This window comes from Hesperophylax consimilis, chromosome 9 (assembly GCF_061612785.1).
Source record: "Hesperophylax consimilis isolate HC1 chromosome 9, BYU_Hcon_1.0, whole genome shotgun sequence".
NCBI lineage: Eukaryota > Metazoa > Arthropoda > Insecta > Trichoptera > Limnephilidae > Hesperophylax > Hesperophylax consimilis.
The window spans coordinates 33,572,294-33,585,994 of record NC_142844.1 but is presented as its reverse complement, the minus strand read 5'-3'; the positions used below and the strand labels follow the sequence as shown (position 1 = coordinate 33,585,994).

The 13,701-nt window shown below is 33.9% G+C and overlaps 1 protein-coding gene across 1 annotated transcript in view; it reads left to right on the top strand.

The window, feature by feature from the left end:
- LOC149421261 (nectin-3-like) overlaps positions 1-13,701 on the top strand; it is a 261,104-nt gene that overhangs the window by 215,471 nt on the left and 31,932 nt on the right. The window contains exon 3 of the mRNA XM_089635448.1: positions 13,417-13,552. Coding sequence (XP_089491574.1) covers positions 13,417-13,552 — 136 coding nt within the window. The remainder of the gene's footprint in view (positions 1-13,416; positions 13,553-13,701) is intronic.

Genomic DNA, 13,701 nt, shown 5'->3' with positions numbered 1-13,701 from the left:
AATCTGCCTATCACTCAAATTTGTCTGTTGGATTCCACGGCTATATTTGATCCTGTTTTCTGTTGTTTTATGATGAAAATTTAAAAAGCGCGAGGGTATTATTATTTGTATCGTAAAATTGGGCAGATTTTTGAAGTCTAATGTTAGAGGGACCGGAAAAGCGTGTGTGTATTCTGATTTATTCAAATTTCTGTGTCAAAACGAAATATACAAAAAAAATAATAATACCTATGTACCGGAGTTTTATAACTTTTATTTCACATTTTTGTTTTTTAAAAAAATTGAATAGAGAATAGCGACATTTTCTTTAGTCCATTGATTTTAAAGCGTTTCCTTATCCCCATAATTTCCCTTGAGGAAAGAAAATCATGCTTTAAAAAATATTATAAAAATTAACTCATATTTTTTCTAAAGTATTTATTTTGGAAAGTCTGTTGATCAAGAATATTTCAAATCATAGTTTTAATGCGAAAATTGAAATTAATCAGTGAAGTTCTCTCACTATCTGTAAGGTATATAAATATATGTTTTGTATTCAAAGAGCTGGTTATATTTTTAAATAAACTCCGCAATTGGTGACTTCTAAAATATTTCAAAAAGATGAACTCGCTTGGGATAGCTGGGGGACTAATCAGTTCCATTTTAGACCAATAAAAGGTAAAACGCAATGTATAATGTGATCTAAATACTGCGATACAAATGTGCGTGTGAACAAAATTGAAATTGGTTCAGGGTTCGATTTTCATGCCGATCACCTCTTTATTCTACTATTTTATTTTTGGTCGATGAGAGCATGTTTTTATTTGATTAGGAACTCCATTCATACGAAGAGGCAAGCGTCCTACCCACCTCCATTTTGTAAAAGAAATGACAAGATCTTAATAATCAGTTATTTCCTACTTGTCCACTTCTCCATGTCAACACCCACGACTGTTTTCACTGGCTGTGAGTATTTCGGAACTCACGTTTCATACAAAAGATTTTTTTATGAATAAAGCATAACAAAAATGCTTAATTCATCTCACTTGTTCAAATATAAATATACTGAATCACCAAAACACGCTGATCTTACGAGAATTTATATATTATATAGTGTGCCAGCCCAAAAAAACCCTTTTTGAAGTGCCTAAAAAAGGTTGAATGTCTTGGCCTTAATTATTTACCTACGCTTGAGGCTCTTCCGGGGCCAGCAACTGTACAAACAAGTGAACCTTTTTACCCGAAACCCTTGTAGGTACTATTGTTATCTGATTATTGTTATTTATATTTCCCGAAAGGTTCGCGCTATTTTTCGTAATGCCTCTCCTTATTACGCAAATTTCATCAGCTCTTTCAATTTCGCTAAGCGCCATGGGGAATATATTTGTTTTATTATTGAATAATAATCAAATCGTTAACGTTGTGGTTAATTGAGATTATTGTTCTATTAAAATCTTATCCATACGATCAATCTAAGTTTTTGATACGTAACATGCTCTGTTCTATGAAACCTTATTATGTCGATGTGTTTTATGCGGGAATGTTGATTTCTTCTAGTAAAATGTTTAAATCTTGTTTTATGAACTTCATAGTTGAAGTAGTAGGTACAAATTGATCGTGGCAGATACAAAATAATCTATATTAAAAGTTCTATATTTTCCTTAACGAGACAGTCGTGCGTTTGATATAATTTGCTAATGTGAATACTGCACAAGAGTCTTAACTGCTCCTAAATAAAAATAGCTTGTGGGAACTATAGAAGGGACAGCAAAATGTGGGACTATAAGAGGGAAGTAGATAAGGAGGAGGAAGGTTGCGAAGTACCAGGCTATTCTAATCTGGAGACTAAACAAGCAATTTGTAGAAAAAAAAATATTATAAATGGTGTTTTTATCAGAGCTATTATGAGAGGGTCTACCATTGCTGAAAATTCATGTTGTGTTCAAGAAGTTATTAATTCAATATTTTTTTCCACAACATTACTAATTTCCAGAAAACCATTTAATTACTTTGTTTTTGTTTCATTCTACAGAGAAGTAAATAAACATCGGTAATTCTGGAGAGTTAAAAATGTTTTAAGTGTTTCAATAACATTTTCATTTTTGCAGAGAAAACATTTCTAATGACAACACAAACAAAGCGAGAAAAGCTCGGAATCGGAAACAATAAATACAAAATGGAAAGGAAGCGAAAAGAAACCCACAGTGAAAAGCATTAAGATGGCCAACTGTATCTCCTGCTCTTAAACCTTAAACAAATGGCGGATTGGCAAAAATGAAAATAATAAAACGATCGTAAATCAAGGAATTTGAGATTAAGCCATTGCGAGTTTCTGGAATTCAGGAAAATAAAGAAAATATGTAACGGCGCAAAACAATGAAAAACGATAGCAGTAATTTACGCCGGTAACAATAAATTGAAAATCCGATAATCTAAGCTTTGATTCGCGTGTCAAATAATGTACATTACGATGCGGGACAATAAACAGAACTTTTCACGCTTTTCTTTTTCCGTTTGATACGTTCGAATTCTTAGTGTTGGCCATGTTTGATACTTTGACATTTTATTATTATTTTTACTGTTATTCAACAAAATTTCGGAGTGCAAAGATTTAATTATTTTTTAATAATAATTGAGAAGTGAAAAGTTTTTGCAATCTTTTTGTTTTCGGTCGAATATTGTTTTCAGTATAATAAAGTTAATTCAATGTCGAAAAGTTGAGTTGAAAATCTGCTTCTGAGTAGTTTCTACCTCTTTTAACTTTTATTAACTTTTTCTGTCTATCTTATAAACAATTTCGACCTACATAATTTAACATATTAAGTACTATTACTAGATCAATACAACAATTTTTAGCTAGATACTAATTATTAGATAATTTTCTACAGCGCCCTTCGGTTATAAATTTACCCTTCCAGTATCTGCCGACATTAATTTGCGACACCTTTTTGTAATAAATTTAAATTTCCCCATGATTTTTCACGGTTTACTAGCTAGTAATGATATTAATTACCTAATAGAATAATTTTGCTCAATTCTGATAAAATGTGGCAGGTATTTTACATAAGCGATGCAATAGCTGTTTATTATTGAATAATCGGATCTTTTTATTAATATCATGATATTTAAAATTATTCCCTACTGAAAATTAAATCTAGCTTAGCCGTATTCATTAACTTTGAACTTTGTGGCACCAACAAACTCAGTGGGAATATTAGGAAAAAATTTATCTGTTTTCATCTTATGGCGAGGGAAATGTGGTGACTTTTCGCTGGTAACAACGATTAGTATTAAATAAATATTCCCAAAAAGTGCAACACTTTAAAATGGCTTATTATTATTGCACACTGTTGAGATATTGTTGTCCTAGCGACCTAGATAGAGTAACGTCTTTCTCCCGTCCAAGCGCGAGAACAACGACCAATTTTCATTTGTCCTTCGGCTCGGTCATTTAGGAAAGCTTGTTAACTCAGTCTCAGGAATGCTCACAACGTCTCCCAGAGGAAATGAAGGTTTTGCAGAGTTACTTGACGGCTGATTGCCGGCCATAACTTGACCTTAAGAGGTGCTCAGATAATTGGGGGCCATATTTGTTGTTTTATTACCGGGGGTGTTACAAGGCGATGAAACGTTCCATTTACGTTACGTTAAGTACCTACTTGAATTATTTAATCAAAACATACATTGAACACCGTGTATATTATGTTGTGTGTTGTCATGGGCAAAAAAAGTATGCAAGGCCGATGTAATAGTAATGTAAAAGTTTAAAAAGAGGGCGCTTGGATGGTTTAGACTTGTACCTAGAGCTGATGTGCCAGTTAATAAAAAAGGAGTCGCTGAACACATTGATAATTAAATACTTGAGGCGGGTCATTTCAAGTGTTGGTATAACAAAAGGGGTTAATATAACAATGTACGAAAGTAAGATAAATAAGCGTGTTGGTTAGTCAGATAGCAATGGCCAATTTCCCTTTGAAAAATATACTTTAATTTTTATTAGATACAATACAAGAGCTTCAACTTTTCGGGGTGTTGCGGGGGATGCAAGTAAGTCTGTGAGGAATATCAGAGGAGGGAGAGAAAGTTTGGAAAGCATTTTGCTCTTCACACTTGAGTATCTAGCACGGTTGATTGATAAAACCAATACGATGTTGACTAAATCCGTCATCTTTGATCAGTTAGAGATATTTTCGAACACAATTCAGGCATTCGGTGGACAGGGGCATTTAGAGTGTTAGAGATATCGACATAAAATCGTGGAAAGTTGAGCCTATCGATCCGATATTGTAAAGTTACCAATTTGATCGTGCTAGACCTCCTGGTCTCTGAATCTAGCTGCAATAATTTCAAGCAACACATCTATTCTACTTGGTTATCTCACCAGGGCGACATTGAGTGTCTTTGACTGTTGTGTCCAGTTTTATGGTCGACTTATAGTCGCCAGCATATCGCACAACCACGGAGGTCATAATAGTGACTTTGCTATCATCGTCAATTTCTAAACACATTACGCATAGGCACTTTGTATACCCTAGAAATATAAATTGTATTCCATGTTACGGGCAAGCCCTATAGTAAATACGCATAAATGCTTCGTCAAATATAACCCCTCCATATAAAATGAAAATTTATTATTCGTGTTTCTGTTACATTCCACTCTCGCCTTTAAATAAACACACATGAATTACATCGTTTGTCAAGCACTTACGTTCCTCGGATTTTTCACCGATACAAATTTAATCAAAAGATACTCAGTGTTTATGTATGTGCCATTTTAGGCTGTCAACTGAGATGTTCATTCCAGGTAAAATGGCTTCTATCTCCAGCGGATAACCTGAAATCACAAATCGAAAAAGTCTTACCCCGAAATCACTCAAAAACGCCTTATTGTATTTCTCATAAAGACAAAAATAGTCTTTCAGCAGGGTAGCATAAGACACAATCTCGTATAAAACAATGATTTAAGTTAGGTGTTTTTGTCAGCTTCGTATCGATTCTTACCCTACAGATAAAGATTCTGGATAAAAAGAGGGACAGTGATAATATAATTTTACCAGTTTCAAGGAAAAAAAAGCAATCAAAGAAGCGAGCAAATGCGATCTTCTATCTTGCGAAATACTACGTTTCATTTCCTACAAATTAAATTGTTTTATTATACCTTTTTTTCTACCTAGCAGCAGCCCTAGTTTTCCCAGGGTGATTTTTAACCATTCGACGATGGCCCGCGGGACTCCCCTACCGGGCGAAATTTACATATTTGATTATATTTTATTACGTTATTGGATTACGCCGGGTGAACTTCGGTCACCATAAATATTCAGGTGTTCATCTTGTCTCCCTTCGTGTCCAAGTCCCGAACACCTATTTAATAACATGATTTATCCGGGCGAAAGTTTTAATTGATATTTTTGTAATCTCCGCCGCCCACTGGAAATCATTTACATGCTGGCCGAAGTGCTTTGAATGATGTTATGTTCAAAGTTTTGCGAGCGTACGGGCGGCTAACATCTAATAATAATACTGCCAGAATGTTCCAGTATTTTAATATAAATTATTAATAAAGTTTTGGCGGGATGAATGAATGAATCTATTTTGATTACATCTTCAATCATATTTAATTTAAAATATAGTCAAAACCAAAAAATCTTTTTTCCAAAACTCTCAAACGATGTTATATTATCTACAAAGTCTAATGTCATGTAATTAACACGGCTTTTCCTGTCAACGAAACTATTATACTGTATCCGTGTACCTTTATTATTATTAATCATTAGTAAGTATTTAGACGAACTACACAGTTAGACCCGAAAATATTTCTCTACTAATCAGGTAATTAAATTAGTTGATTAAGAATTTGTTTCATATAATTTAAAAAAAATAATATTATATGTTTATATTGTTGGCTATGGTGCTTTTAACTACCAATAAACCGTCCAAAGATGAGATAAGAAGAGAAGATTACGAAATGTTTCTTTTTTTTGTTCAGTGAGAAAAAAAGATTTTGGAACGAGGGTGTTGAAATCAACACAGAGAAACAAACTTTGTTAAACCGGTTAATAAAACTAATCGTTTTCATAAATCTGGACATATGTAGTAGAGTAGTTTTTTTACATTCTCATTTAGGCAAATCATTGTGAATATTGTATTTTAAAAAATATATTATTTTATGCTTCATGACTTTCTGTAAAAAAATAAATTGGGTTACCGTTTTTATACGGCAGAATAATTCTTCTGGTGATGCTCGGAGATCGATCGTAATACTGAAAAAAACGTAAGGATGGTACTTACGGTAGGTAGAGATGAGATAGATCCTTCTTCGGTATTCTTTCACTGTTTATTAAGATTTCACTACGTAAATAATAGTTAATTCCTTAATGTTGCCATGTATATAATTATCCATTCTTATGGATAGGTGTTGAGTTAACTGCATTATACTGCGAAACTGAAAGCTAGAAGAGGAAGTTGTGGAGAGGGGGGAAGGTACCAGGGAACAGTTCATAAATCCCGATAACTGATCAAAACAAAAGGCAATTCACCAAGTTGTCACCTCTATCAGCGTAAACAATTACAATAAAATATCAAGTGAAGAATTCTTGTCTGAAATCCCAAAGGTCACCAGTAAGCAAACAAGTTCTTAAATAATTTACAAGCAAAAACGTTAAATACCTACACAACCGTTCTATAAACTACGCGGATCGTTCATACTAATTTATTTCGCGGGTCATGTACTCAATGTTAATGCGCCTCAAAAAAAGAAAATAAATTAATGAAAAGGAAGCGGGGCTTAGAGTAAAATACTGATTCGTTTTTATTTTCCCTTTTCCATCTCGTCTTTCCAATCCTCATCTCCTGTTTATACATGAGAAAATATTATTACGATAAGTGCTGTTGGCCTTTATTCCCCGTATAATTTTATTTCTCACGATTTCTCCATTTTTTTGTCTAAGATTTATTTATTTTCGTTTGAATTAGGATTATAAGTATGATATTTTTATTTATTGCTATGATTGAAATGGAATTTTTTGAAAATGGTGTAAATTAATGATCTTAGTGTTTATTTTTTAGATACGTAAGGTGGAATTTACTTAATTATAAAAAACCAAGCTTTTATCAAAATTGAAAGTATATATTCTAAATTTAGTAGGTAGCATCGAAACATCGTAATGTTCACAATGTAAGACTGTATTAATACTCACATTAGCTCAAAGAACTAAGTCATTTCAAAATACCTTGATTTATACAATACTACTTAGATACCTCTCTCCCTCCTGTCCAACGCGCAGAAATAGCGATAGCAACTCTTGCACTAGGCCCTAGTGGGCATGTTTCTAAACTACGTATATACTGATTCATACTTCGTGCAGGGCGCGGAGGAGATTAAATCTTTAAGTGACTCTTTTGAATTTATATCTGCGTTGTATACAAATTTCCCCAATGATGAATTCCTTCTATTAGGAGACTTCAACATATCACATGCCCCATGGCTTCTGCCTTTGACCGCAGACGGTGCTCTATTACTTAACGGATCCTCAATCGATGCACTTACTTCAACTCTCTCTGATTTCTTAGACTTTACTGGCTTCCGTCAATTCAACAACCAGCTTAATATAAACGAACGTATTCTCGACCTGGTAATCTCGAGTAACGTGTGCATGGTAAGTGGGTGCAACACTCCACTAGTGCCAGAAGATGCACATCACCGCTCCTTAGAGTTGGCGCTACGCATATCCCACGAGCCTTCCCTCCAAACCCCGCGCTCGCGCACGGTCCGCTCCTATCACCGCGCTGACTATGTACTGATTAATAGCGCTTTGGCAGCCGTTGACTGGTCAACGACCTTAAACAGCAGTAATGTAGACTCACTCACAGCGCGTTTCTATTCCGAATTATATAAGGTAATTGACGCACACGTACCATCCAGAACAGTTAACATAGACTCTAGATATCCTCCGTGGTACAGCTCTGCTTTAAAAAAAGTAATTAAAGAAAAACTTAAATTTCATAAAATATACAAAATTTATAACCGTTACTCAGATTATCATACTTTCTCTCTTCTTCGAGAACGACAAAAGTGCATGCAGAAAGTATGCTATGACAATTTCATTAATATGGCCGAATCTAATATTAATACCGATCCCAAACAGTTCTGGACATTTGTTAAATCTAAGCAAAAAAGCTCTGAACTACCTAACAATATGTATCTTAACTCTCAGCATGTATCGGGTGGGGAAGCTATAAGTAACTTATTCAATATACATTTCCAATCCTCCTTCGAATCCCCCACCCCGTGCACCTCGTCTACCACTCGAGTATATAATCCAAACACCTCAGTACTCAATCTTAGTAATGTTAATATGGACGCTGAATCAGTTTTTAAATATCTAAAATCATTAGACCCTACCAAAGGCAGTGGGCCTGATGGTATACACCCAGCGTTTTTAAAGAATTGCGCTGATGTTTTATGTTATCCGCTAAGTCAAATATTTAAAACCTCACTATCCTCTGGCATTTTTCCGCAGCAATGGAAAAGTTCATATGTTTTACCTATATTAAAAAAGGGAGACAAGCACAATATTGAAAATTACAGACCGATCTCTAAACTAAATGTAATGGGTAAGCTTTTTGAAAAAATTGTTTATGATAATATTTTTCCTTGTATACGGCCACACATTATTCCGAATCAACACGGCTTCATGACCAAAAAATCAACAGAAACTAACCTTTGTGAGTTTGTTGACACATTCCTTGTTGCTATGGATAACGGATATCAAATAGATGTTGTCTACACAGACTATTCCAAAGCCTTTGATAAAATCCCACACACCATTTTAATTGAGAAAGTCGAAGCAATGGGTATACACGGTGACCTCCTTCGTTGGTTAGCCTCTTACCTTTACAATCGTACACAAGCTGTAACTGTTCAAGGGTTTTGCTCTAGTTTCGTGCCCGTAACCTCAGGAGTACCCCAGGGATCTCACCTTGGCCCCCTTTTATTTAATTTTTTTATGAATGACGTTAGCAAAATTATCCGTAATTCTCAGCAATACTTATATGCTGATGACAAAAAGATATTCAAAATCATAAAGTCTGAGATGGATTGCATAGAACTCCAGCATGACCTTGACTCTCTGGTGAATGAATATTGTTTAAAAAATCACCTTCTTTTGAATGCAGACAAATGCAGCGTCATATCTTACTCTTGAAAGAAACACACAATATTATATCCCTTCAAAATCAAAAACAAACTCTTAAACAGGGTAAATGTGATTAGAGATCTTGGAGTCCTAATGGACAGTAAGCTTCTTTTTCAATCTCATATCGAGCATATCACGTCGAAAGCTTTGAAAATGCTGGGATTTATACTTAGAGTATGTTCAGTTTTCAAAAATCCACAAACATTTAAGATTCTCTACATATCTTACGTCAGAAGCCACCTAGAGTATGCATCAACAGTGTGGAACCCTCATAGTTTTACATATAAATCAAACATAGAAAGAGTTCAGAAAAAGTTTTTGAAATATGTGTCTTATCGCATGCGAAATGATGAAAACAATGTGTCCATGAACCTTAAAACTCTTGATCAACGCCAAGATATCAGAGACCTAGTAATGCTATATAAGATAATACACTATTTTATTGATAGCCCATACCTTTTACAAAATATTCATTTCAGATGTCCATTAAGAGTAACTCGATCTCCGGACACATTTTATATTCCTAAGAGCAATACTAATTATCTTGAAAATGTATTTATAAGAAGAAGCTGTAGCACCTTTAATAGATTATGCACAAATATCGATGTGTTCAGTACGAGCCTCGCAGGATTCAAAGCATTCCTAAGAGAGTAGCGGTCAATCGTTGCGGGAAACTTAGAAGTGTTAGTGTGTGTATTGTTTTTGTATAGGTTGAATCTGTAGTCTTTTTTATTTTTATTTTTTTGGAGATTTTCCTTTTCTACTAGTTAGTATTTATATTGTATTGTATTATTTGTATTCATATGTTTTTTTACCTATATATAAAATGAATCTTCTGTGGAAACTTTACTGGTTTATGCAACTTGGTAAAAATGATTTGTATTAAAATATATTTGTATAACTGTTTGTTTCCCAAATAAAATAGAATAAAATAAAAATACAATATCTCACAATTCTTCAACTCGAAACTACTTAACTTACTGAAAAAAGTTATTATCAAAACTTAAAAAGTGAAACCCTTTCAATCGTTTACGGAGTGCCCCAAGGTAGCGTAGCGTTTTAGGTCCCCTAATTTTGTTTTATCTACATCCTTAAAGTTGAGAAAAGTCTTGCTATCACCAAACAATGGCTCAATGAAAACAAAGTAACTCTTAATACAAAAAAGTAGAACACATAGTATAACACGAAGCTGACAAACTCCTGCAATCTAATTCTGAAATTACGTTATAATTCTACACAATCCTCTTCAACATGCCATTACGAAAGCGTAAAAAAAGTTAAACAAATTAAATATTCAAGCGTTGTAATTGATGAAAACCTATGCTGGACTGCCCACATTAACTTATTCATCCAAACTCATAAAAAATAAACAATATCAAACAACATTTTCCCAAGATTAATTTACTATGCTCTTTCCCAATCTTTAATCACATATGGTCTATTGACTTGTCGGTGAAATGCAACTAATATATCTCTAGATCCTCCAATAAAAGCACAAAAGGCAACTACACAACAAATTCTCATAAAATGTATAAGCTGCTCAACGTTTTGTCAATTTAATAACTCTATGCTGTAGCATCAATTCTTCACCTCTTCCAATACAAACAACATATTCCCTTATAATCTCAGTCCTCAATAATAACCAAGGTAATCAAAAAACCTAACCATTAATATCCCACTAAAACACTTTACCCATGGACAAAGATCATTTAAGTACTATTCCATTAAACTGTTTAACTGCATGACAACTACTTGGAAATTAACTGCTGATAATTCACCAATACACAAACTAAAAAAAAAAACAAATCAGAGAATGAATAAAAATTAAGCTTCACAATTTTTCCAAAACCTATTCACCCCAAATCAAACGCAACACAATTTCATTAGAATGTATATATTATGTTTTGAGTTTTGGTAAATAGATTATAATACAATAATTATTTCCTAATGTTTTTAAGAACTTGCATCAATTAGGATCTACTTTTTTTGTTTTATTACTTTTATGTTTTCGCCTTAACGGCGTCATTAGCATCAATGTGTCATCAACACACTGATGCAATCATCAACAAAGCCAACAAATGCTAGGAATTATAAATTATATTTTGACCGGTCAGTGGTTGAGTGGGCATAGCGCTAGGGTCTCACCCGAGCGTCGCGTGTTCCATTCCTCGGCTGGCTAAGTCCTCCATCACAACACAAGCAACATTTTCGGCTTTCTGTGGTGGTAGTAGGAGATTTTCAAACATTGTTGGGTTATTCGTAACCTGGGAATGTTTGTCTTTCTTTAAAAAAAAAAAAATAATAATAATAATAATACGTTTAACGAAACCTTTCCGCAACCTTGAGACTCTATATTCTCTTTACACAGCGTTCATCCGTCCCCACCTAGAACACTGCACACCGATCTGGACTCTTTTTCGCCAAGCTCACATTGAAAGAATCGAAAGAATTCAAAAAAAGAATTTTAAACACATTAATTATAAACAAAACTTACATTTCTCAAATTACACCGATTCTATTAATTACCACAACTTCAACTCCCTTCATACACGACGTTTGTTTTTGACCAAATCTTATTATTAAAAATTCTTAACAATGGCCTCGACTCACCAGAGCTAACCAATTTAATAAATATTCATATTCCAACAAGATCAACACGGCAATCCCATTTGCTTCATTTACCTACATATAGAACTAACTTCACAAATTCAAAAATTCACCAATTCCACGTATATGTGCCCAATATAATACTAAATTTCAAAACATAGACATTTTTAGCAATACACTTCACAAATATCGATTAGAAGTAACACGTACGATCGAAAATTAATACAATAGTTTGGAATGTATCCAGAGCATCTCCTATATTATATATTTTTTTTATGCAATAAAACTCCATCTCCAATCAATTTTAATATAGGAGACTTTTTGGCTTGACTGTATTTAACATGTATATATTTATATTGTATGTATAAGCTGTTTGTCTCTTACCTTTACCAATAAATAAATATATTATGTACACTTTATGTAATATCCTTTACTTTTCAGAAAATTTTTACTACATTGTGTCTATGTAATATTATGATGTAGGTAATTTAACTGCTACTGTCCTAATTTGTAGACAATACTGCCGCCATGGCTGGAACCACAGTATCTTCCTTGAGAATCTTAAGGACGATGCTGTGTTTTTTCAAAACATGCGAACACCTCAGCACAGGAACCTATTGAGGTGTTCACAAAACATGCGAACACCTCAGCACAGGAACCTATTGAGGTGTTCACAAAACATTACTAATAATACATACTGGTATTGATTATTAATTTGTTTTATAACTGGTGATTATTACGTATACATTATTTAAGAGAATATCTATAGAACAGACGAAATTATATTAGTTTAGCGTGTTGATTTTGTATTGAAAGTGCAACAAAGTTGTTTATTCTTTCTCCCTGGGGATAATGCCGCTGGATGAGCTTTTCTCAGCTTTTGTACGCGCTTTTAGTGAAAGCTTTGTACACCCCGTCAATTCCGTCGGTGAACTGTACCGGGCCGTAGGCAGCTTTACAGTTCTATATTCCTACGGCAGAGTGCAGTGCTGCCTGAAACTACGTTATTTCTACCGGAGGGAAGCGGAAGTCTGAAATAATGCTCGACTTTCTGCTAATCCGTTCCTGTACTGTTTACTCTTCCAAGTGTATTTAACCGGTTAAAGCTTTTAGGTATAGCCCTTGAAATCGTTGGAATAATTTTAGAAAATATCGTGGAATAAAATGATATCATTTTTTTAAATTATAAGGGAATTTTTTAGGTTTAGAAGATCTACATCAAGTCTATATTATTTTTATAATTAAAATTATTATTTTTAATGTATAATGTAAATTATTGAATTTGTTACTACCACCTTTGAGCGTTCATGCATAGGGAATAAATTGGAATTGAACACAAATACTAGATAATTTTTTCTACTTTTTTCTCCAAGCTATCTAATCCATGTTTCCACAAAATCATCACTCGGTTTTCGTTACTCTTCTCTCTAGTGCTCTCCCATTACCCGCCATAATTCACACACGTTTGCTCCTGGGGATATTCTTCAATTCGTAACTGGTATCAAATTTGACATATAACTTCATATGTTAGTTTGATTCCCTTCAGTTTTCCTCACTTTATTACGCTTATGGAATGAGTTCTGTCAATTTTCATATTATTTTATTGATTTTTCATGTGTTGTTTATGGTGTTCCAGCTATCTCAAGCCAACGAGCATTCCATCATCCTCCACAATCTGGAGTTCTCAGCGTCAGGAAGTTACTCCTGTGAGGTGTCTCTCGAGACTCCCATCTACACCAAGTCTTCGATAGACAGGGATCTGCTTGTTATACGTAAGTTGCTATCATTTATTTCCTATTTCAAACTGACAACCCAATTCTAAGCTTGCTTGCTGCCAGACTGACAGCTGTAAGAAATATTAAAAGTGTAATGGGGACACGTGTTGCGATTTAGATTTTTTAAGAGACAAAGGCTCTGACAT